At 35.1% G+C, this 26,854-nt stretch overlaps 1 protein-coding gene across 1 annotated transcript; it reads right to left on the minus strand.

Moving 5' to 3' along the window:
- Window positions 1–2,836: 2,836 nt before the first annotated feature.
- On the minus strand, window positions 2,837–8,128 carry LOC21399056 (carboxyl-terminal-processing peptidase 3, chloroplastic). Its single transcript, XM_010107030.2, has 12 exons — window positions 7,634–8,128; window positions 6,901–6,982; window positions 6,047–6,177; window positions 5,438–5,524; window positions 5,125–5,203; window positions 4,941–5,029; window positions 4,699–4,737; window positions 4,408–4,527; window positions 4,168–4,254; window positions 3,899–4,048; window positions 3,452–3,559; window positions 2,837–3,308 (listed from the first exon to the last, which is right to left on the minus strand). The coding sequence occupies exons 1-12, from the start codon at window positions 7,958–7,960 to the stop codon at window positions 3,060–3,062; spliced, it is 1,548 nt and encodes a 515-aa protein (XP_010105332.1). The 5' UTR covers window positions 7,961–8,128; the 3' UTR covers window positions 2,837–3,059.
- Window positions 8,129–26,854: the final 18,726 nt, after the last annotated feature.

Below are 26,854 nucleotides of genomic sequence, written 5' to 3' on the forward strand. Positions count from 1 at the left end.
CTCTCTTTTTGCACACATATCCACCAAATTCAAGGCGGTGTTGGGGTTGGGGGTTCTTACTGAGTGAACTATTCACATACCCTATTTGTTTACCCATTAAGACATATTATAAAATATAGCAATATAATCTCTAATATCTCAAAAAAAAAAGCTGAAAATGAAGTCCAACTCTAACCATCTGTAAACTAAATTTATAAAACATAATCAAAACATTAAAATGCTAAAACACACGCACATATAATATGTTTAAAACGAGACGAGGGGCGGGACGGGGACTGAGAAGCTTCTCTCACCCCCACCCCCACCCTGCCCCTGACTCTGGGATTAATTTTAACCCTTATACTCGCTCCCACTCTCATATAGTATTCCGTATACCTGCCCTATTAAGAGTATGCGGTCTGCAGTATCGATATCTGTAGGTAAAATTACCGTTCCTATTTCAATTATTCTAAAATTAGAAAGATTCCAAAATTATGGACCTCGTATCTTTTTTATTTCTGTATTCCTCAATTTATTTCATACAAAACGTCTATTTTCAACTCTAAAATTCCTCCAATAATGTTTTTCCTCCTAAAACATCTATTTTCAACTCTAAAACCCCTCCAATAATGTTTTTCCTCCCAAAACATCTATTTTCAACTCTAAAACATCTAATTTGCTTTTACATTATGGACATAAAAATCGGCGTTATTATTTTTTTTATGGGAAATGATGAAGTTGTTGGGTAATTTTCTTTTCCTATAATGATAATGATATATTCTCTGTATGAATTTTCATTTCCATTGATTTTCCTCTCGATGGCAGCTGGGGATGCAAATGAAATGACAATTAAACCTTTTTTTTTCTTTCAATAATGATCTACTTATATTCGTATAAAATGTCAGCATATCTTTTAATATTGTGGTCCATGTGCATATATAATTGAGCTTATTAAAACTTAGTTAGACAAATTAAACCTCTTTTTTTTTCCGAATAATGATTCTATACGCATATATAATGTTGGCACATCTTTAAATATTGTGGTCCATATGCACATAGACTAGAATGGGAAGAAATGTATTTTTTTTTAACATGAATAAATTCGTATACATACAAAACTTGTTTTTTGATAGAAAGACTATGCAAGATAATAGTTAATTGAAAACATTAATCATATCTTTCATCTACTCTCGTTTTATATTTTTTGTAATGAAAATTTTTTATTTGATTTTATTTATAAAAAAATAACAATATAAGGATTGTATCATCAAGTGGATTCTCAATAATAATCTTAAATATTCAAATATAGAGAAATGTTCCTTACTGGGAAACTGTAAACATTTATGCTCCTTTTCAAAGACTATAAAATTCTACCTTTACTTTATTGTTTATATATTAACATTAACTTAAAAGAGAGGCACAATTCTTAGAGAATGTCAAAAAACTAAAAACGTGAATTAAAATTTAAAAGACATTAATTCCCCAATTTTTCCATAACTTTTTTCTATGCATTGAGTGCATCAAATTCAGCCTCTAATAACTTTTTGGTAGACCATTAACTATAAAACAACATAATAAATCATAATAGCTTTAATTGACATTAATTATATTGGAGCTCATTTTTCAATCAAAGATGACATTTGCCAACTATTTCTTCTCCTTGTTTCCTTAACTTAAAAGTTAAAAAAGAAAAAAAAACGTCAAAAACAACGAGGCATGACCAAACTGGTGTTTGTTGAACTTCCCTGTCTGTCACCACTCACCAGTGACGAGCCAACTTGACATCTCCCACGTGTCAACCCCCTATTCGGTGCCGTCCACTGTCGTGGACCAATCACGATCCAGCCCCATCCCGCACTTCTCTTAGCTGTTTCCTGAGTCCCTGACCCGCGGCGAACCGGATCTTCCTCGTTGTCACAGCCTTGCGTGGGCCCCAAACAACACCTATATATACACATACACATAAACACCTTCCCCTCACACCACTTCACTCTAATCCTTTTTCGTTTCCTTATTTTTGGTACTTGCCTTTTTATCTTCTTAATTTTATTATTTCTTAAATGGCGCACGTTAGCATCTCCAAGGCCTTTTTGGTGGTCGCCGCCGCCGTCATGTTGTTGTCGGCGTGTGATGTGTCGGCGCAAGATAGCACGATGGCTCCGTCGCCTTCACCGTCGATGGACACCGGTGCCGGTTTCTCTCTGCCGGTTTCTATTGTTGTCTTCGTCTCCTCCTTCGTATTCTCTCTCGTTGCACTCTCTTGAGCTTGGAGAATTCTTTGTATTGAATTTGTTAATTTGGATATTTATTTGTAGGCTTCATTCTTCTGAAATGATTGAATTAAATAAATGTTTTATTTTGTATTAGTATTGGCTTAGTTTCTGTTGTTGTTGATGATTAATTTTGGAACAATATTATAGAGCACCGGACTAATAAAAGATGGGTCTTGCAATATGAAATCTATTAATAAGTCTAATTTTTATTAGTAGTGATGTTTAACACCGGTTTAGTTCAGTATTTTTGTTAATCTTGCAATGAACAGTGACGAGCGTTAGTCCTGCTTGTGAGGTCCATATCTAATTCTTTTTTTTTTTTTTTTTCTTTTTTCTTTTGGCTCATCAAACAAATCACACAATTAAATCAGTGAAGGGACTTACAACCAACTGAACTGCCTCTTTTTATAGTTTGTAGTGTTAGGCTTCAACATAATAACATTATCACATCAAAAGAGCTAGGCTGAGAGGACCTAACTTTGACCCCTAATTATAATAGATGATTTAGGTGATGATTATATTTATATTTTCCTTGTATGGTAAGCATTATTTGTTATCATCTCATACTAAAATGTGGTATCAAATATCAAAGACTGAATGATCCACTTATGCACCATGAAGCTGTTACATCTAAATCACATAAGAGTGATTTAGGAATACAATTGAAGATCAATTTTTGTACATCATCTGTATAAAGTATGTACTTCTGTCCAATTATTTACATAAATAATATCTACAGTGTACTAAAAATCTCTACACCTTCAAATTCTATGCTACAAAGTCCAGTGACTGCACCGATACTATCATTCAAGAAGCAGTTCCTTTGGACTCTTGGACGTCCAATTCATGTTCTGCTACTAAAATACAGGAATCTGCTTCCAATGATGAGGCGGAGCTATTGTTCTTTAAGATTGATTCCTTGGGAGAAGTGAGCATTTCTGTGGTGCACTGCACATCAGGTGCAATGCCAACCTTGTCTATGTCGTGAAGCGCTGGCGACAGGTACTTTGCCACGGTAACAAACAATGCCGACCCATCATGCAGCTCTGTGACGGTCTGCAGAGTCCACAGTTGGGAAACCGAGAAATATAAGCTCACATTATCCAAAATCAATACTATTACATAGGATTGAATGAATATTTTAACTCCGGTGTTTTGAAGTAACCGGAAATCTAAGTTTTGTGGCAACTAGTGAATACCTGAATTCTTCCTTTCCCAAAAGTTTTGTGCCCCACGAGAATAGCTCTGCCGTTGTCATGTAGAGCCCCGGCCAAGATCTCACTTGCGCTTGCGCTTCCCTCATTCACCTGTTTCACATAAGAGCAATCCAGAAAAACATTTACCAACTAACTTTCACCTACTCGTAGAAAAAGAACGGAAGACCACCTACATTTGTTCAGGACTTTACCAATCCCTATGCTTTACAAAAAACTGCTACTGATGCATTTATGTTAGGAACCTGATAGTAGTCTTTTAGTAGTATGAATAGGGGGTTTTAGAGGCTGAGAGGGCTCATGATCGGATTTGAGAGAAGTGTTTAGGTGTTGTGCACTGCCAGGGGTCCTCGAAACCACCCATTCTATCTTGTAATTTTCCATTTTCAGTATTGTTAATTAAGTCAAGATTTCCGGGTCCTAATAACTTACAAGGACAACAAGTGGGTCATGTGTCATAGCATGCCCGTCAACGATATTAATTGGTTGCATATTCCCTTCTCGATCAACGGTGTTGACCAGGGTTTCATCCCCATCTAACCATATTTGGGCAACATCAAGTCCTGCTTTTACCAGCCCTCCCTGAATCACAGATTACAGGCAGTGTGAGTAAAAAGTAACTGAAGTTAGAAAGCCAAAAATAAAAAAAATTTAGGACTTTATTTTAATAAAAACAATACAGGGTTAACAGAAAGCATTACTGGGTTATTCCGCAAATCCAGTATGTATGAGTTCACACCCTGACTTTCCAATTCACGAATAGCATTTTCCATATCAGGGGCAGCAGTCTGTCGAAAACAGAATGGGAGGTTAAGCCTCTTTAAACAGAACAAGTGTTCCGGTACCTAGTTCGGCACCATCTTTCTTTCCAATATAAAAGTCCCATGAAAAAAAAAAAGGGAAAGACAAATTGGCATGGTTTAGAAAAGTAAATTAGCTACCTGAGAAAATTCTGACAGCTTCACGTAACCGGTCTTTGTTAGGTATCCATCTGGGGTTTTGTGAGTGATAATGGCACTAGATATAGGGGAGAATTTAATGTTCTCACGTGATAGTTTGACCTTCAATCGGCCGAGTCATATTTTAGGATCAGTTAAAACAAGAATATACTATGAAGTTATATGCATACTTTAGCTTGACTATCTAGCAAGTTATAAGAATTTTCAAGCAGTGTATAGTTATTTAACACCCATTTTCATGGCCATCAACTAATACGAGGAATGATCTTTTACCTCTCTTATAGGAGATTCACTTCTGGAGAAATTTGTTCCCTGCATAGTATAACACAGTATCAGCTATCTGAAACTAAATTATATTGACAACCATTCTAAAACAAGAAATCTTAATCTCAACATGCCATCCATCCCAAGGCACAAATATACGTCTGATCATGTTAAAACATTTACTCACGAGTATGAGTTGGTAAATAGTATTAATTTTTGGAGAAGCATTTGAAGAGAGTTGAAAATATTACACTTTGAACTTTTACTGTGACAGTAGTTCCAGCATGACCTCTAAGCTTCTGTGCAGCTGATTCACTGTCAACACCATCAAGCTTCTCTCCTGAAGTCGGAAATATATGATATTATTTGACTACTGATGAGGACCTTACGGCTGAAAGAGAATGTCAGATGGTAAACAGGCGATATCGGATATACCATTTATTTCCACCAACTCATCTCCATCTTGTATACCAGCACGAGCTGCCGGGCTGCCCTCTACCCTGGACAAAACAACCTGCATTTAAAATCAGAAACAAACATTTTCATGAGTATCTTTATTAATATTAAATACTAAGGAAGCATTCACTTGAAAATAGTTTTCATTAAGCAAGAAAAAATGCAGACTTGAGTGTCAAATTAGCTACCACCAAGTTTTTAATACAAGGATTGAACAATAAAGATGATGGGGAAAAAAATACAAAAAAAAAAAAAAAAAAAAAAAAAGAGAGATTTAATTGGATGTTACTACCAGATGGCCCGTGTTAGGTTCGACGGATATGAAAAGGCCGACGCCCTGCAGATTTCCATCACTTGCAATTGTAAAACTTTGATATTCCTGCAAGTAGAAGAAACTGATAGCTAGTTAACCGTAATTCCTTTCTGTTATAGATTCCACAATTCTTGGAACTATAAAGTTTCCGCCCCCACCCTTTAACTTTTCAACTCATTTTTAGTCCCCAAACTTTTGGCCCTATCCTATTTTGGACCCTGACTTTTAAAACGTCCCAAAATGAATCCCCGATCTACCAAATGGTCCTAAATAGTTCATTTATCCATAATAGTTCTTTTGTCCACCAGACTGTTAAAATCTCAATGGAAAAGGGCACGACTTTCTTCTTAACATTCGTCCTAACACGTAATATTACAAAATTCACTCTTATTAAACTACACATGGTCCTCACATGCTTTTTTTTTCCATCAAGATTTCAGCAGTAGAATGGACAGAAAGAAATGACATCATTAATTTGTGGCGATACTGAATTTGAACTAGCTTTGCCAACTGCAAGTGTTTGCAATTGTCAGCTCAAAATTTAACATAGCAATGGCACAAGAGTCAAAGGGAACTAGCATTAAAAACCTTGGGACTGATAATCCGAGTAAAGGGGTCTCCAAGAGTGGAAAGCATTGCACTGATTTTGTTATATGCTGCATCAGCCGAGTTAAGGGGAAAGATTTCCACCATTGTCTGCTGCAACTTTAGATCCCAATCTGCAAAAAGAACTTGCTGAAAATTGGTTCATTAACCCAAAAACTTGTTTCAACACCACAGAAAACCACACTAGGTTGGTCATTAAAGAACCAAATTACCAACAAGTGGTCACAACATTTGTAAACCAATTTTAATTGGAGCCCGTTTATCTCATAGGTTTGAACTACAATCAACTTTTACTATAATGTTTTTGCTCACAAAAATTAAATTTTTGTTCAAGTCTATGAATTAAACGGGACATTAGCTTTGTTTTTTAAAGGTTAAATCCAACATTTCCTGGTTTTTGTCTCACAAGTGTAACAAATGCATGCCTATGGTGTACACCCTCATATTACGCACGCGTGCAAATGGGTGTTTTTAAAGGTATACTTTGCACTTCACGCTTTTAGGTGAGATTTAACAGTCATGTCTAAATGTCACTTGTTCAAAATGATATAATGATGAATTTTTAATTGTGTTAAGAGGAATTCTGTTAGCAAACTCTCAAATAACACTTAAGAAGGTATTTTCTCTTTTGCTCTATTTTTTCTTTTTCTTGAAATGGAGAAACGTAGCAGTTCAAAAATTCATTCTTTAAAATGAAAATAAATAAATAATAGAGAGAGGAGTAAATCATCCACTCAAATTTATTAAAAACAAAAAGAAATAAAAATAAAGTAATTCCCTTAAGCCTCAAATCCACTACTTGTCTTGACCATTTCCAATAGCCTTCAACTCATTACCTTGATGATTAAACGTGGGGTCAACAAATGTCTCTCTAATCAATCCCCAAGCCTCCACAAGAGTCCGTTGAACTTTATTCACCTATTGAAAAAGATCATCCACTCAAATACATGTAAAGGATAAAAATAAACACGAATAAATATCAATTTATAAATACATTTACTCACCTCACTTAAAAGATGAAATGAAAACTCGAGTACAACTAGCTCAAACGAGCGGCTACAAAATTAGTAACTCTTAAAAGAACATTATCTAATAGTTATTTTTTTTAATCTATATATGTTTTGTTTCAAATTACATTAGAATCCCCATACAAAATTTGAAAACTTGATTTAGCCCCCTCTCTATTTTTTTTCCCCAACAATCTTATATATCTATTGCATCAAATTACATACCAATCCCCATAATAACTTATCTCATTCTCCAAAAACTCACTGAAAAACATCATTTTATACAAAAGTCCAAGTACAAGTGATTACATTCTTTAGAAAAAAAAAAAAAAAAAAAAAAAGGAAAAAAAAAAAAAAAAAAAAAAAAAACAAAAAAAAATCTTAAAACTTAATACTCTCTATTTAAAAGTTTTTATCTAGTTATTATCCCCCGGACGAAATTTCCTAGGTTCGTCACTGCTCATAAGAACCTATTGTTGATCTTTTAAGGAAAGTCCAATTTCTGTAAATACAGCCAAATTTCAGAGATAAAAATAACCACTCAAGAACAGCAATGAATCACCTCAGGAGCTCGAGAAACTGGAAAAGCAACGGTGAGGGACTCCGAAAGAGCCGGAGAATCGCAGAAAACCGAGAAGAGAGCCGCTGAAGTGGCGGCGAATCCGAAGATTCCTTTCCCGACCGATCTCAGCCATTCCTTGCCGGAAAACTGCAATTCCTCTGACTTACTGGAAGAGTCGTCCCTTTGCAAAGAAACCCTCCGTTTCAAGCAGCTCAAACGGCGATTTGAGCTCCGATATCGATGCGAATAGAAGAGAGGCGAAATGTTCGTCGAAATCGGCGACAAGTGGAAAGGTTTGAGGTCGAGATTGGGGCAGAGAGGCTCCATTTTTTGTTGTTCTGGTTCAGACAAGTGAGAGAGAGGTTGGTATTTGGTAATGGTAATAAACGACTAATGACGTTTTGGTTTTGATTCTGTTGGGGCCCACATGAATCTCCAAGACTTGTGGCTGTGAAAGAATCCATGAATGGCGTTTTTGCTTTTCTATGCAACACTACAAAGAAGTATCTTTCTGGTCTCCGTAGTAGTGTATGAAAGTGTGTTTGTATTTGCGTATCCGAGTATCTGACGACTTTCTCTCTTCTTCTTTTTTGTTTTTTTGTCGTTTTGTTTTTAAGGAGAAACCGATTTTTATTAAATAAGCGAAGCCATATCGGTAATAATCTTCCAATCAAAACTGATCTTCAACAGACGATGAAAATAACTTCACTGATGTGTGGACAACTATATTGCCCCAAAGAGAAATATGACACAGACCACCATTAATTTTACGCATCAAAATCTGGATGTCATTCAAAATAGGGAAATCGGCAGCAATACAGCATGAATCATTCACCGCTCGCACTGTCATTATTGAATCACTCTCTATTAGGGAGACTCTAAGACCACTATCTTTCGCAAAACGCAAACCTTCTCTGATGACCAAACATTCTGCAAGAAAAAGGAGGAAAATGGCCAGCTAACAGTTTAGAAAACGCGCCAAGAACAAAACCTGTATGGTCTCTGATTAAGCCACCAACCCTAGTATGAGAACCATGGGCTACAACCGAAGCATCTACATTTAACTTGAGTTGATCCTGCTTCGGGGCTCGCCATTGCAGATCTGCATACACAGGATCTTGTTCTGACAATCGAATTTTCAATTGCGCGAGTTGGAAATCAGTAAGTCAAGAACTCGCAGCTTCTGAGATATCCTCAGGTTGCCGAAGTTTCTCCCCATGAATATAAGAATTCCTATCTTTCCACACAAACCAAATAGCCATCAAGAAAACTTCAAAATCCTACATTCTCAACACTTGAGACAGACGTAACAAAAGGTACTCCACACCTAAATTCGCATGGCTAATAAAGAAGTAATTCCAAGTAAAACGACATCAATCCAATTGCCAGCTTCACTATTAGATCAAAACGACTTACCGTTTTGCAAGAGAGAGAGTCAGAGAACAGTCAATCTCAGATGCACACGTAGATTACTTAATGAGTCAATACAGGCTATTTCTCTAAGGATATAAAAAGCATATTCTAGTTTCTTCGAGAGACAGATTTCACTTGTAAGAGAGAGAAAGTATTGAGAGCAAATTGTAGAGAGAAAGAGAAAATTTGGCGTTTCTGTTGTTGAGAGGAAAAACAGAGAGAAATTTAGGGTTTCTTGTTTTTTTTCCTTTGTAAACGTTCTGAGAATTTCCTTCTTGTGATTGTTCTCGTGAGTTTTGTTTGTCTCTCTGAGATTGTGAGTTGTGGGGGTGTAATTTTTTATCTAATAGAAGAAGAGCTTCTTGTGTGAGAGCTTAACAGGGACGTAGGGCAAATTCTTTGCCCAAACCTCAGTAAAATCTGTTGTGTTGATTATGATATTTCTCATTCTGTTTTTCAGAGTCTTGTGTTGGTTACGATCCAACAGTGGTATCAGAGCCTAGTTTAGTTTGGTACTAGGCAAATCGAAGACTCGGTGGAGATCTTTGGAAGAAAACGATGGGTACCGCGAAGTTCGAACTGGAACGGTTTTGATGGTTCTGGAGATTTCGGTCTGTGGAGGAAGAAGTTAAGAACAATCTTGGTACAGCAGAAGGTCGCCAAAGCCCTTGGGGATATGAAGGACGTGAAGGGAATTGAAGAGGAGAAAATCGATATGCAAGAAATTGCATATTCCACGATAATCCTCTATCTTGCCGACAAGTCCTCAGACAGGTGAATGAAGAGGACACCGCCGCTAAGGTATGGCTCAAACTTGAGCAATTGTATATGACTAAGTCACTAACAAATAAAATCTACCTTAAAGAGAGCCTTTTCAGTTTTAGAATGGATATAAGTAAAAGTCTTGAAAAGAATCTTGATGATTTTAACAAGATAATAATAGACTTAGCAAATATTGGGGAAAAGGTAGAGGAGAAAAATCAAGCAATTATTCTATTAATCTCTCTACTGGAGAATTTCAGAGAGGTTAAAAATGCAATCAAATATGGGAGGGAGAGCCTTACCTTAGAGGATGTTCTGCCAGCACTCAGGTCTCGAGAATTAGAGATTAAGTTTGAGATGTCTCAAAGAAAGGACACCTATGGTGATGAGGGTTTGCTAGCTAGAAGAAGAAACCCCAAGAGGGATCAAAGCAAACCCAAGACTACGCCTAATTCTAGGTCAAAATCTAGATCAGGGCCTAGAAAATGTTACTACTGCAACAAGGTGGGCCATATCAAACGTTTCTGCAAGGAATGGAAAAGGAAACTGTCCAAGCAAAAATCAGAAGAGAATGAGGCTGCAGCTGCAAATCAGGCTGAGGGCTATGAGAGTTCTGAGATGTTGGTAATGGGAGAAACTAAGCCAAAAAATGAGTGGATACTCGATTCAGGGTGCACTTACCACATGTGCTCTAAGAAAGAATGGTTCTCTAAGTATCTCATACTAAAGGCATGAAATGTTCTCATGAGAAACAATCAGACATGCCCAGTTATCGGGATTGGTTCAATCCCTATAAAGATGCATGATGGTACCTCTCAATTACTCAGGAACGTGAGACATGTTCTAGACCTCAGAAGAAACCTTATCTCTCTTGGCGCATTAGATGATGCAGGTTTCTCATACAAGGCAAAAGGTGGAACCCTCAGGGTGCTAAAGGGATCTCTAACAATGATGAAGGGTCAAAAACAACATGGCCTTTATGTGTTGCTTGGAAATACTGCTGATGGAGTTGCTGCAACAGTAACTAAAGATGGCCACCAAGCAGAAATTGGCATAGGAGACTGGCTCATGTTAGCAAGAGAGGGCTACAAGAACTTAGCAAACAAGGCCTTTTAGGAAAGGACAAAGTCAGACAACTCAAATTCTGCAAGCTTTGCATCTTGGGGAAGCAACATAGACTCGGCTTCTCTTTCTCTGCCTACCGAGCAAAAGGACCATTGGACTATGTTCATGCGGATTTATGGGGGCCAGAGAGTGTGTCAGCTCATGGAGGCCACAGGTACTTTCTTTCTATAGTAGATGATTTCTCTACAAAAGTATGGATTTATTTATTAAAATCCAAAGATGAATGTTTTGAGAAATTTAAACTGTGGAAGGCTTTAGTTGAAAACCAAACTAATAAAAGATTAAAGGCCCTTAGAACTGACAATGGTATGGAATTTTGTCATAATTTGTTCTCAACTTTTTGTGCTGAAAAGGGTATTTTAAGGCATAGAACAGTAAAGAAGACACCTCAACAAAACGGGATAGCGGAGAGGATGAATAGGACAATAATGGAAAGGGTAAGGTGTATGTTGTTTGGAGCTGGCCTAAGAAAAAATTTCTGGGGGGAGGCAGCCAGTACAGCATGTTACCTCATAAACCGGTGTCCATGTAAGCCCATTGGCTTAAAGACACCAGAGGAATGTTGGACTGGCAAACCTCCAAACTTGAGCCACCTCCGAGTCTTTGGTTGTGCTGTCTATGCACACCAAAGAAAGGGAAAGTTAGACCCCAGGTCCATTAGGTGTATTTTTCTAGGCTATCCCGAGGGTGTCAAAGGCTATAGACTATGTGTTAGGAATTGCCCTAGCTTCAAAATAGTCATTAGCAGAGATGTATTATTCAATGAAAATGACATGCCCTATTTAAAAGAAGGACAAGATACTGCTATCTCCTCTAATGATGCAGGTACAGGGCCTACCCCAACACAGGAGCTTCAACTTGAGGTGGAGGGCCATGATCAGCTTGAACAAACTACTATGGAAACATAACAGCCTACTGCAAGCCTAGAGCAACAATTCAGTGAGGTTCAAACTAATCATCCATTAGGCCAAGAGGCTACACAATCTGAGGCTACCTACAGACAACAATCCTCCAGTCAACAGGAGCTGAACAACTACATGTTGACAAGGGACAGGCAAAGAAGAAACATTAAACCTCCTAAAAGATATTCAGGTGGAAATTTGATTGCTTATGCACTCAACACTGCAGAGGAGGTAGTCGGACTTGAACCAAAGAGTTATCATGAAGCAATGTCAAGCACTAAATCCAGCAACTGGGAACAAGCTATGAACAAAGAAATGGCATCTCTAATGAAGAATAAGACTTGGATCTTCGTAGCTAAGCCAAAGAACAAAAAACTAGTTGACTACAAATGGGTCTACAAGCTCAAGGATGGAGTTGTAGCAGCTGATCCCAAGAGATTCAAAGCAAGGTTAGTAGCAAAGGGGTTTACCCAAGTTGAAGGAATTGACTACACGGAGGTCTTTTCTCCAGTAGTCAAATATAAGACAATAAGAACCGTTCTAGCAATAGTTGCTCAAAGAGATTGGGAGCTAGAACAAATGGATGTTAAGACCACTTTCTTACATGGAGATCTGAATAAGACAATCTACATGAAGCAGCCCCCTAGTTTTGAAGAAAACAGTAAGGAAGAAAAGGTATGTCTATTAAAGAAGTCTCTTTATGGACTTAAATAGTCACCATGTCAGTGGTATAAACGGTTTGATCATTATATGATCAAGAAAGGGTTGAAAAGGAGTGACTATGACTCATGTTTATACTACAAAGATGCTAGAACAGAAAGGTCGGTATACCTTTTACTCTATGTAGATGACATGCTGATCATAAGCAAGGAGTCCAGGGAAATTAGTCAGGTAAAGGAAATGCTAAGCTTGGAGTTTGATATGAAAGACTTAGGAAGAGCTAAGCAGATACTGGAAATTGACATTAAGAGGAATAGGCAGCAAAAGGTGTTATGTCTATCTCAAGAAGAATACTTGAGGAAAGTAGTGCATAAATTCTCAATGGATTAAGCAAAGGCAATTCGGGTCCCATTGGCTGGCCATTTTAAGCTCTCTACAGAGCAGTCACCGAAAACTGAAGAAGAAAGACAAGAAATGTCCAATATTCCATAATCTAGTGCACTCGGATCATTGATGTACGCAATGATCTGCACAAGGCCAGATTTGGCCTATGCAGTGAGTGTATTAAGTAGGTACATGTCCAATCCTGGACATGAGCATTGGCAGGCAATGAAGTGGTTACTTAAATATGTAAACACGTACAAATGTAACACTAATCACTTGGTCTTGGAAGGTTTTGTTGATTTTGATTTTGCAGGTGACAGAGACAAGAGAATGTCAACATTAGCATATGTCATGACACTTGGAGGAAGTTGCATCAGTTGGAAGGCACAGCTACAACGAGTTGTAGCTCTTTCAAGTACAGAGCCAGAATACATTGCTGGGGTTGAAGGATTCAAGAGATCCTTTAGCTGCAAGGATTACTGAAGGAACTCAAGGTAATGGAGGGTTCTCCTGTGATATACTCTGATAGCCAATCTGCTATTCATTTGTGTAGGGATCCAGTTTACCATGAAAGAACAAAACACATAGATGTGAGACATCATTTCATCAGAGACAAGGTTGAAGAAGGAGCAATCGAGCTGGAGAAGATAGGGACTGAAGATAACCCAGCGGACATGGCTACTAAAGTTGTTCCACTTAGCAAGTTTCAGAAATGCCTAGACTTGCTAAGTGTTGGCAAAACGTGAAAAATGTGAGTAAAGCCATGATCTCACAAGAAGTACCATCAGGATTATTGTCTTCTACTTGGAATCAAGGTGGAATTTGAAGAAGTAATTCCAAGTAAAACGACATCAATCCAATTACCAGCTTCACCATTAGATCAAAACGACTTACCGTTTTGCAAGAGAGAGAGCCAGAGAACAGCCAATCCCAGGTGCACACGTGGATTACTTAATGAGTTGGTGCATGCTATTTCTCTAAGGATATAAAAAGCATATTCTAGTTTCTTCGAGAGACAGATTTCACTTGTAAGAGAGAGAAAGTATAGAGAGCAAATTGTAGAGAGAGAAAGAGAAAATTTGGCGTTTCTGTTGTTGAGAGGAAAAACAGAGAGAAATTTACGGTTTCTTGTTTTCTTCCTTTGTAAAGGTTCTGGGAATTTCCTTCTTGTGATTGTTCTCGTGAGTTTTGTTTGTCTCTCTGAGATTGTGAGTTGTGAGGGTGTAATTTTTGATCTAATAGTGGGAAGACTTCTTGTGTGAGAGCTCAACGGGGACGTAGGGCAAATTCTTTGCCCGAACTTCGGTAAAATTTGTTGTGTTGATTGTGATCTTTCTCATTCCGTTTTTCAAAGTCTTGTGTTGGATACAATCCAACAGCTAATACTCCAAAGTCGCATGGCTGCGTTGCTAGATATTAGAGCATGGAAAGTAGTCTCCTTATCATTAAAACACCACCCACACCCTTCAGAACATGCATCCCACCTCTCGTCCGGCTTGGTTTTTCCATGTAGGCAAAATATTGTGGAAAGCTCTCCATACAAAAATCTTGATTTTGTGGGGAATTTTTAAGTGCCACAAACAATCCCACCAACGCCGATCTGCACTCCCCTCAGACAAGTCACCAGATTTTTTAGCCTTCATCGCCAGGATATAACCAGATTTCACAGAAAACTTCCCCTTACTATCATAGTGCCAAATGAGCTGATCATCGCTCCTAAACATTCCAACATGAATGTTCTGAATAAGCTCAGCATCCACTGGTAGGAAGTGAGTACGAACTGGCCAGCTCCATATTCCAACCCGAAATATTATCATCATTGACCTTAAAAAGATTGGAAAGAGACAGAGACCGGTTACTATCATTTGCAACAGAGATAGGCCGGAAAGAAACCGAACGTGGAAGCCAAGGATCCTCAAAAGCTCGAATCTCAGTACCATCTCCAGCCCTCCATCTCAGCCCCAACTGAAGTAGTTCTCTCTCCCAGAGAAAACTACGCCAGATATAGGAAGCATTGGAGCCTACCAGGGCCTGCAAAAAGTGAACATTAGGAAAAATCGTATGGTGGGGAGGGGATGAGTCAAAAAGGAAATTGCACTCGTGGTCTTAGGACCGGTTTTTCAGAAATTTGGCAGTTTTCAACAAGCTATGTTAGCCATGGCGCATCATTCAGAATCTAGACTCGCTTGTGTAAAGGGTTTTGAAAGCTCATTATTTTGATAGGAATGAATGATGACAGACTTTCCATTTCTCTGTTTGGTATTAGATGAAATGAGGAGGGAAGGATTTACCGATCTAGTTTTATTGATAAAATTACCATACTAACCTTTTGTTAAATTTATATTCGTATTATGTGCTCTTTCAGTATATCACACAAATTTTGTTTTTATATATATTTAATATAATTTATATATTATATTTAATATATATTGATATCTTATTAAACACTGTTATGAATGAATACGTTTGCTAAAAGAACTAGATTAGTATATATTCGGTTTGTGAAAGAAATAGATAAAAAATATTTATATTAAAAATACATACATATGTCTATGCACTATACTTAAAATAGATGATAACGATTAGCAAAAAAAAAAAAAAAAAAAAAAAAAAAAAAAAAAAAAATAGTAAAAAATTTAAAAAAAAAAAAAAAAAAAAAAAAAAAAGACATATAAATGATATTTGAAACATCTAAGGACCTTATGGGAAATTCGTAAATTGATAAGGGTCATTATAAGAAATTCACCCATTCGTTTTTCTTCAACTCAACATAATCCGTCCAACAATGGGAAGATTGATTTTCGTGGGCCTCAAGGGATTCATAATCCCCACCTTTCCACTCAACCAAACAAGATTACTTTTCACTTTTCACACCTCAATCCCTTCATTTTTACCCCTCCACTAATTCATCTATTCTACCAAACACACCCTTAGCTTCCTTTTTCTATGAAATTTGTTATTTGGCGGTTCTCATTGTTGAAGAAAGCGTAATTTTTTTTTTCTTTCCCCATGTTTTAATTTGTGCCATTTATAGTTGTATTTGTGTGTGTGTGTGTGTTTTTTTTTTTTATCACTTATATATTTGAGTTTATCTGTAATAAATTGTATTTGATTTATTCTTTGTTTAGTATATTACCGAAGTTTATCAATTATTAACTTTAATATATCACTCATAAATAGGACTTTATTATTGATAAACTCCAGCAGTGTTAAACCATATTTGATTTTCTTAAGTAAATTGTCTTCTTATACTTTGAAAATTATATTGTTTAAGTTCTTCCATAAAAGTGTTAGAATATAAAAAGAGTACTACAGAATTGGTATTTGTCTAATTGACCCTATAATCTTAGTAATTTAACTATTTTTTTATATAAGGGGAAGGGAGAATGTCATCACTTTTAAGTGAGGCTCAGGTGACTTAAACTCTCAATTTATAGTTGGAGTGGAAGGGTTTACAACTAACTACCTTCACTGAGAAGAGTGAGAATATTTACACCCACTAAATTTCTTAATAGCCCTATCAATTCATAATTGGGAGAAGGAGGGAAATAGGCTAAGATTTAAGATGAATTAAAATTAATAGGCCAATAGTTTAGATAAGTTAATAAATAGGCTAAATTACTGTTTTCGTCCATAACTTGTCTGGTTATGAACAATAACTTGACAAGTTATTGTCCATAAGTTGTCTGGCTATGAAGCATAAGTTGACAAGTTTGTCCATAACTTAAATGGTTATGAAACATAACTTGACAAGTTATAGCCTATTAGTTTCTATAACTAAAAATTAGCCTATATATTTTCTTAAACTTTTCATATTGGCCTATTTTTCACTATTTCCCTTCATAATTTATGCTTGTTACAATTTTATCCGGCATTAAAGTTACATAAAAATTAATACCTCCCACATTAATTATAAATAGAAATAGTATTCTTTTCAAAATAATAAATTAGCATACACACACATTGACTATAAATAAAAAGATATTTTTTTAAGGAACTTATTCCCCCAAATCTCTAGTCAAAGCTAATTTCATTTTCATAAACTGCAAAAAATCCTTTTTTTTTTTTTTTTTTTTTTTGGCTCTGTTCTTAAATTGTTCTTTTACCCAATTTACTAAACACTTTATGGGCATCCTTTTTTTGTGAATATGTGATAGTCCTTAAGCTTTTATATGCGTTAACATTATTGTGCATATGGTAATTTATTTTAAATCGCATTTGGTTGTTTCCTTAAGCATTTATATGCATTAACATTATTGTGCATATAGTAATTTATTTTAAATCGCATTTGGTTGTTTGCTTAAGCTTTTATATGCATTAATATTATTGTGCATATGGTAATTTATTTTACATCGCACTTGGTTGTTTCTGTGTTGGAGAAGCGAAGAGGTAATATATTATGAACATTATATCTATAAAAGGATAGATTTTTTTAAATCTTTCTAAAAGAATATTAATAATTGGAGATGATTTGGGGACCTTTATAAATTGGTGGGTGTAACTACTCTTTTAAAAAATGGCCTATTGAAAGAAGTTTGTAGCAATCCCAAGTAGAAATTCTTAGGTCCAAGCCCAACATATAACCTTCAAGTCCATCTAAATAACAGATCAATGTGCCTTGGGCAATGGTTTGATTTCATACTTTAAACTGAAATGAAATAAAAACAAAACAAAACGAGAAAGGAGACAAATTGTTCAGAATTTAAATTTTTACCTTTTATTATAAATTAATATTATTTTAATTAAATAATGATATTAATTAAGAATAAATGATAAAAATTCAGAGTTATGTACTCTAAGACTAAGTGTAATATTTTTCTCAAAACGGAATTCTCTTGTTTTTTTTGTCTCCTTTTTTATAGTATTAATTTAGAGAATGTCAAGTGAGGGACTATTAAAGATTCTTACGACGACAACGACAATCACCACCACTTAAGATATCTGTCAAGAGATTAGGCAGAATTCTAAGAAAAGCACAAAATTATATAGTGAATTAAATGGGTACATTCCCTAATTTTCTCTTTTTTATTTTTCATTTGCCTACACTTTTTTTTTTTTTTTTTGTGAGTTATAATCCTCAATTCATGAGATAGAAGATGATACGATTACAAATTATTGTGTATTCAAGAGCCAATAGAAGAACAAGTTTACATAAACGTTAATTGAGTTTTGCGGTTCAAAGCATGGAAGTACTCTCTTACTCACCATTTGACCAACTGCTGATCATTCAGTTGCATGACAAGTTAATTATGTTGCAAGAAGAAAGATTAAAGACGCCGTTATTTATGGTTAATATTGTAGTTATGTACATATAAAGGAGCATTTTTGCACTAATATTATTTGTTTTTTAGCAATAAGCAGATATACATTAATGTGACAAGACTGGAACTGTACAAAGTTTGTCCAATATCAAGTATTCGTACCTCAACTGATCATCACGACCAATTATTGGAATTGGACCAATTAATGAAAGACCAAACCGGGTTCTTGTTTTTGTTTTTGTGTTTTTTTCTCTTTTTTCTCTTCTTTTCAATTAAATAAAGTGCCGCTTTTAACGGATCCAAGCACCTTTTTTTTTTTTTTTTTTTTTTTTAATTGGACAACGGATCCAAGCACATTGTTGATGGGTAAGTCCAGATAATTGGAATTATTACAGTCGCATTAATTGTGGATACAAGTAATTAATAATAACTCAAAAGAAGAAAGGATATTTCAATGAGTACTCTATTAATAAAAGCGGATAATGTCACCCTAAAACATATTCAACAATGTTGGAATATTTCTTGCAGCTGAAACTTGCAGCTGAAATTTGCAGCTTTTTGTGCAAAAGCTACAAGAATAAAGGAACAAAAACAATTCATTTTCTACTGCCAAAAAAAAAAAAAAAAAAAAACAAATCATTTTCTCATATCATATAGCTACAATATTTTTCAACGTTTTGTATATACGGTTTCTGTCGTAAAGGCGAGTTTGCAAATGGGTTGTTGATATTTATGGTTATAACCTTGTAGTAGGTGTAAACTGGTAATAGTGTGACGTAATTGATCGTTAAAATACTTTCATACCGTACAATTGTTCCCACTTAATTAGCCATCGACGATTGCTCTTTAGTGACCATAAATAACAAATACATGATCTTACGGTATAAATTTGTTGATACTAGAATCCGTCAGTCTCGGAAGAACCGACTTTTTAAAATTAAGAAACACAGGACTCTAGTAATTCGGTACAAGAAGACCTATATTTATTGATAAACTTAAGACCAATATCTGTGATTTACATAAGGGAAAAACTCAAAAATACCACTCAACATGGTTAAAAAATATTATTCATATTATTCTACTAAAAAACAAACAATTTTTATTCAATTAATAAAAAATATTATTCATCACATGATTAGAATCATGTTCTCTATCTTCAGATGCATCACTTGCCATTCTTCTTGAAAGTTCAGCTTTTACACGGGTGTTACAAAGAGTGTTATAATATTTATGTAACACTGATGTTTTATTGAGTGTTTCAAATTCAAGAACCACTAAATAATTGTACAGAGAAGTAAAGCAAAGAATAATAGTGTAGAAACGTAAAAGACACACAAGAATTGATATCCCACATCGGTGTGCACACCTGCAATTGTGGGGTCACGCCTAGACAATAAACAATCCACTAAGATTGAAGGATTACAAAACACCAAACCGGTCTTACACACTCAAGAGCTCCCTCCTTGATGTTGTCGCCATTGTGGAATATTCTCTTAGTGGCCTTGCCTAGTGAGCACCACTAATCTTTGGAAGCTTTCTCCCGAAAGCAATAAGTCCTCCTCCCGAAGAACTACTTTTTCTATTTTTCAATCCAAAAACATCAAGGCAACTTTTGCAGAATATTTTCACACTCAAAGCTCACTCTTACAGACTTTTCCTGAAAAATATATCTCTAAAACCCATGCCCCAAAATATGGCCTCGAATTGCTTTTAAAACCATAAAACACAAAAGCTCATTTTTTTTCCTCTTCCAAGGCACACACCCCACGGATAAAGCATAGGCAACTCTCACACTTATTCTCCACGTTAATGCACCCACATATATATCACCAAAATATATATATATATATATAGCCTTTATACCTTTTTCTCCTTTTCCAATAATAGAAGTACTTATCAAGCAATTAATCTATTTTTCTTTCCTCAAATAGATCTTATCCCGAATCTGTAAGAATCTCCACGATTGCACCAAATCTTTCATTGACCAAGTATGCTTTCCTTTTTCAAAACATTCCATATTTGGAGCAATTAGTAGATCAAAATCGCCACAAAATCTCGTTCTACATCAATCATGAACTTGGCCCTATTTTTGAATTTTGTACAACCCATTTCTAAAAAATTGCCAACTAACAAAATCCTTAACACTTCTCTTGCCACTCCGAGTTATTGGAGATTGTGTATGGTGCTTAGGAGCAGTGTATTGAAGTGGCTATATTCATAGTTTTTAACAAAGTACTTTCGAATGTCGTGGGATCTTGATTGAGACAGAATCTTCAATAACAAGATTTGGAGAAAAATCTCCACCATGTCTCGTTAGTTACATTATTCCATGTTTTTAGATGCAACCAATTTTGGTTCCAAGAGGATTTGGGGCTGCATTATGCATGCGCATGAGCATAACGCAACCCCAAATCCTATGAACTTATGATATCAGGCTCCGCGCATGAAACCAAACTTAGTTTCATAGGGATTTGGGGGTGCGTTATGCATGCGCACGAGCATAATGCAACCCCAAATCCTATGAACTTATGAGATCAGGCTACGCGCACGAAACCAAACTTTGCTTCATAGGGATTTGGGGATGCTCATGAACTCTATGGAAACCAAGTTCAATCCCATGAACAAACTTTGGTTTCATGAGGATATGGGGTTGCTCACACACTAGAAGCCCTTAGTTCGTAGGGCCTGCTCCATGATTCCAAAGCTTTCATTTATGATAAACTAACTATGGATATTATATTGGAAATAGATAGATTTAATTTACATCAGAATTCATCGAATTAGTAAAAGTAATTTTCTATGTATATAATATGGATTCTACTATTCATGTATAACGTGGTCTATTAATGTCACGCCCCCAAACCGGGGTTAGTGACGTGGAGGCTCGTTTAGAAACTTAAACCTGTTTGAGAGAGAGATTAACAAATATTTCAATTTCTTTCAAATCCAAACATCCAGGTATTTCCAAACGAGCCCCTTTTTATTCAGGAGAAATTCAATTTCAAGAACGGTGGTGGAATTTCCAACCAAACCAGTTTAAAACCACGTCACTGGTATCAAGTCAGAAATTCCCACAGGTGTTTAGCATACATGAATATAAATATAAGTGAATGTGACATCAACCATAGTCTAGTAATATTTAAGTTTACAATCCATAATCTTTTATACATGCCTTGAAATAAAAGATAAGAGGGAAGACAACTCTTCACTTTCCGAGGTCAAGTCCACATCACCGGTAGTAGCTACCTACTTCGCACTACTCCTCGCGTCGCCTGGAGGGGGTTAATACATTTGAAAACAAGAAAGGTGAGCGAAAGGCCCATTACGATATAATTTTATAAAGCATTTAAAATAAAGGTACTCATGGTATGAAGATATACACCCGGAACCGGTCATCCCTTTTTAGAAAAGGAAATACTCACAGTAGAAAATATCTGTATAATGAAAGTGTGCAGCTCATCATACCACTAAACAAGAAGCGGTAAAAATGTCTGTCTATGAAAAGTGCAGAGCCATAATTCCACTAAACAAGAAGTGGATCCGTACGGGTTTCGGGACCTGCCCCCAAGGATGCGATTCCCACATCCCGATCTCTGTGGCCACCATGCGTTGTATCATTCCTTAAATATTTCATTTTAAGAAATGATACTCTTTAAAATCTCATTTCCAAAATCATTGGAAAACTTAATAGCATTCTCATGCTATTTCTTTTAAAATCATTTACTTTAATCATGTTTTGTTCTAAAACATTTTCATTGGCTAAAACCATTTAAAATGAGGCTAACAAGGATATAGACAAGAATATCCTACCTTTTAGATATCAAACCTGTGGCTGTCTTCACGTAGCCCTAGCTCCGCTTACCTTCAAGGCTCCAATTCCAATCGTGCCACTAACTTTCCCATCAAAATTAACAATTTAGAGTTTGACCTTTCTCATCAAACATTCTCGTTTAATTAGATGCAATTGTATCATATTAGTGTGCCATAGTTCAAAATCAATGTTCATAAACAATTTTTAATTCAAATCATGATTCTTTGACAATGGAAATTTATTCCAGAGAATCGAATGGAAAATAAGGATTCATGTGGCTAATCCACTCATTTTGAGTTCTCAAATGAGGTTAGGTCAATCTCACATCGAATTTCATGGTCAAAACAAGGTTTTTGGGCTGTTTAGGGTCGGTTTCAGTGGGAACTGGTCGACCGGTGACAGAGGAGTGTAACTCCACCGGTCAGCCGGTGGAGAGGTGACCGGTCGACCAGATCGGTCGACCTATGGAAGGGTGACCGGTCGACTGGTGGGGAAAAATTCCAGGGCCAGCAATGGCCGATTCGCGAGGAACAAAGCCAAAACCTGCAATTTTGGGTCCGATTTCGACATATTCTCAAGGGAAATATATAGATCCAGTTTCAAATCAACAAATGGGGTCCAAAGAACCAAAAACCCCCAATTTTCATCAAGGTTTCACCAAATCTCATTCGAATTCCATTCGAAAATAAAATTTAAACCAAAAATCACCAAACTCGACTAAAACGAGTTCCACAAAGCTAAATCTGAAAATCTAAAGTAAATTTCAAAGAGTTTTACCTCGATCCAAGCTTTGATGTTGAAAATCTCTTAGAAACCTCCGTTTTTGGTTTAAATCCGGCCCTTGAGAAAGGAAACTTTGAGAGAGAGAGGGAGAGATGAACGAGAGAGGGAGAGAGAGAGAGATAGAGAGCTCAGGTGATTGAGAGAGGGAGAGAGAGGGAGTGTGTCGAGACAGAGAGAGAGGGAGAGTAACGTGAGGAAGGGAAAGGAAAAAAAAAGAAATAAGGAAAAAGGAAAAGGAGACATAGAAGGAAAAGAAAATTACGAAAAATATTAAGGAAAAATAAATAAAATAAATAGGGGTGAAATTGCAAATACCAAGAATAAATTTAAAAGTTCATGATTAATTAAGAAATCAATTTAGGCACACTAATAAACCACAATTACCATAATTAAATAAGTTTAATTCCGGAGGGCGTTACAATTAGTGAACTATCTCGAGAGAGATTGATCACGTCCTCTTTCACACCTACAAAGAAGCAAGCTATGTCGGAGTTAAACTTAGAGATGGGATTATTGTTTCATTTCTTAAGGTGAACTAATTAGACTAATCGATCATGAGAATTATTATCCAAGGTTGAAACAAGTTGATAGGATTCCTTTTTATTATGCTTCCATGACCCTCACGTGTGGCGATATAGGAGGGGGAATAAAAGGAAACAAAGGGATAGGTAGCTCACTTAAGGGTGACAATTCGTATTAGTGGATCGTGCTCGTGTCAATCTGTTTATTAATTTGTCAGAAAATGTCAACCCAAACGCGACCTTTTTATTAAACGTGTCAAAAATGTCAACCCAAATACGACCAATTTATTAATCGTGTTAATCATATCAATCCATATAACCTGTTTAAATTAATATAGTGAATAAATAATGAATATAATAATAATTTATTTAACACGGTCAATACATGTTTAAGATGTTTATTCATCAATTTATCTTTTCCTTTAAGAAAAATAAATAAATTTTACCAACAAATATTAAAATTGATATTATTTGTATTTAATATGTCATATAAACTTTTATGTTATATCACATATCATTAAATTACAGATGATACATAGTTAATCGTGTCAATTCATGTTACTTTATGTTAGAAGGTCAACCACAGCCTAATTCATTTATTAATCGTGTTGATCGTGTCAGCCCAATTATAATCCAAACCCATTTATAGTAACTAACTTCGTGCGAGTTTCGAGTCGTATCGTCGTGTCGCTATTCAAATTGTCAGCTCTAAGCTCACCTATAGTAATTGCGTCTATGCATAAGAATCAAAAATAGATTCAAAATTTTTATTAATTCTTAATCGACAATAGATCTAAAAAATTAAATTTAAATAGTTGTATCATCTCAAAGTAACGAACTATGATATATATATTTGAAATATATTCCATTTTACGATATTGTCTCATTGAAAGGTTTTATATATACAAGAATATCTACCCTTTCTCAAAGACATTTCTTTAGACAAACCCGGCTTTTTTTTTAATCAAATGGTAAATATTTTTAAGAACATGTAGTGCAAACCAATTTTTGAATTGTAATTGAGCTACCTCTGCAAGTAATTCTTTCCTTCCGAATCAGACTTCAAATATAAAATAGGTTAACAATAAGTTCTTTTAAAATATTTGACTACATCAAGTCGTTGCTTTTGTCATACTTGGTTAAAGGAAACAAATAAATTGAAGTAGTTGAAACAAAATTATTATAGAAAGATTTCTGTTCTTGAAATTTTTTTTTTTTATAAAAAAAAAAAAATCTCATATAATCATGATCACAAGGCTGCCCGACCCTTTTGTCAGGAACATATAGAAATGGGTCTACTATATATAGTTAATGAAAACGACCTAACATTAATTTGTAACGATAGACTATAGAGTGAAGCCACTTTCTTGTTCTCACTATATACCTGCATATATATATATATATGTATATATATATATATATTATATATCATATACTGACTCATCAAAGACATGAGAAGCCAAATGTTAATGAGCATTGTGAGTGTAGGCTCCACATTCTGATGTATTTTTCAAAGACACCCTCAACTAGTCTAGTCGTTTTTTTCTTTTCTTTTTTTTTTTCTTTTTCTCAAGTTAAATTAAATCCTAATTGCTAATAATTAAATCTCGTCTTTACTGTATTTGTCAGATAAATTAACTTCGTCAATTGGTTCTCTTGATATGTAATTTTATTGTTCAGATTTATGGATATTTTATCTTTTGTTTTTAATAATAGTGGTTCTTACACCGATTAGTTTGTGTTATCTTGTTTGTTTAGTATTTAGTTGTCTTATTTATTTGTAAGATGTTTTTTCTGTAATTTTTTGTGTTGTCTTAGTGCTATGAGTTTCTCAATATCAGTTCTTGAATTTTTCCATCGACTACACAGTATCTGTTAGATAGTTATATTTACGCTCGATTTTTTGTACGTTTTAAGTATATGCTTATGGAGCCCGATCACACTGTTTTTCCCCCTATAAGCTCATATTTTGAGGAAAGATACCAGTAAAAACTTCCAAAAAAGAAAAGTAATGTTTCTTGTTGTGACAATTTAATTTGTATTGGCAACTGTTTCGAATTAAGTGCTTCTCACAATTATTTCCCAAATGAAAATGACCCTAGAGATGTTAATGTTTTATTCACATTCATTTCAGAAGAACTACGTACATCTTGGAATAGAATAGATATTCCTAAAGATAATGTCACAAAGAAAATGAAAATAAGTAATATTGTCTTCTCGAAATTACTTCTGTTTTCAGTTGTTTTACAGGTTGAATATTAGTATATAAACAAAATATGAATTTGTAATTTTTTTTATTTTTATCTTTAATATTATTTGGTGAAGCTAGTTTAGGAATGTTGGTCTTACTTAATTTTCCCGTTCATTAAAAACTAATTGTGGATTTGGATTAATTAGGAGAACAACATAAATACCCAATCCGTCTTCCCAACAAACAAACCAAAAAAAAAAAAAAAAAAAAAAAAAAAAAAAAAAAAAAAAAGGAAATACAAAGACAAATATTTGTTATCTAAGTTATTTTCTCAAATAAAAGAACAAATAAACTTGACGCGTCCTAATGGTTATTTTACACTCATGACTTTATTATTAATTTTAATCTATGGTTTAAGGATTTATTTGGCCATGTTCTTTGTTTTCTGTTTTCAAAATTATGTCTTCAAAAATAAGATTAAAAACTATTCTCAATTATTTCACAGAACAAAGAGTATCTAGTAATTTTGTTTAAGAGCAATTCTCAGAAAACCAAACTATAAAACACGTTTCAATGGATAATTGTTTAAATATTGATTTTAGTTCACTCTAACGGCGTACCTCTTGGATAATGGGTCAGCAAGAAAATGGGAACAACGGCTTAAGCGTTGATGCGTTAGAATCGACGCTGGGGTTGGATCTCTGCTAGTGTTCGGGTATAGCTGAAAAGTTAGGACTCATGTCGAAGTTAGGTCAAAGGACTTGAGCCAGTCTAGGATCAGGTCGAGACCAGTACAAGTATTACAACCGACATGTTGGGCCCACCATCGAGGTCTGGACGACATCGGTCTTGAGACCAAGTCGATGGATCATGACTGGCCCAACCTCAATGCTAGTTCCTGCCCATTGGCCAGACCTTAACATTGGTCCCAATTTCTCATCCCAACTCCAATGCCAGGCCATTGGCCCCTCTCTAATTAAGTCGCATTGCCAAACATGTCCTAAGGTTTAGTTTAGTATTGCTCTTTCCTCCCAAAATCAACTTCTGCTTGTAGCAGAAGTTGATTTTAGTGTTTGGTAAATCTCCTTGAAAGTATTTTTTTTGAAGAATTTTTCAAGAATCTACAGCCAAAATCAGAAGCAGCCTAAAGACAACTTTAGCTTATAGATTGTGCGGGAATCAACATAGTACAATTAATGAAACTTTCATATACCCCTAATAAAATTTAAAATTTACAATCTTTCTAATCTAAAATTCAGACTCGTAATATAATATAATATAATAGTAATATTATAACAAATAATATCATAATTATATTAATAACTCTAATATTATTATTTTATCATATAATATGATATTATAATAATATTATAATTATTTTAATAATATGATATTATAATTATAATAT

Source organism: Morus notabilis, unplaced genomic scaffold (genome assembly GCF_000414095.1).
Source record: "Morus notabilis unplaced genomic scaffold, ASM41409v2 Scaffold174, whole genome shotgun sequence".
Lineage (NCBI taxonomy): Eukaryota > Viridiplantae > Streptophyta > Magnoliopsida > Rosales > Moraceae > Morus > Morus notabilis.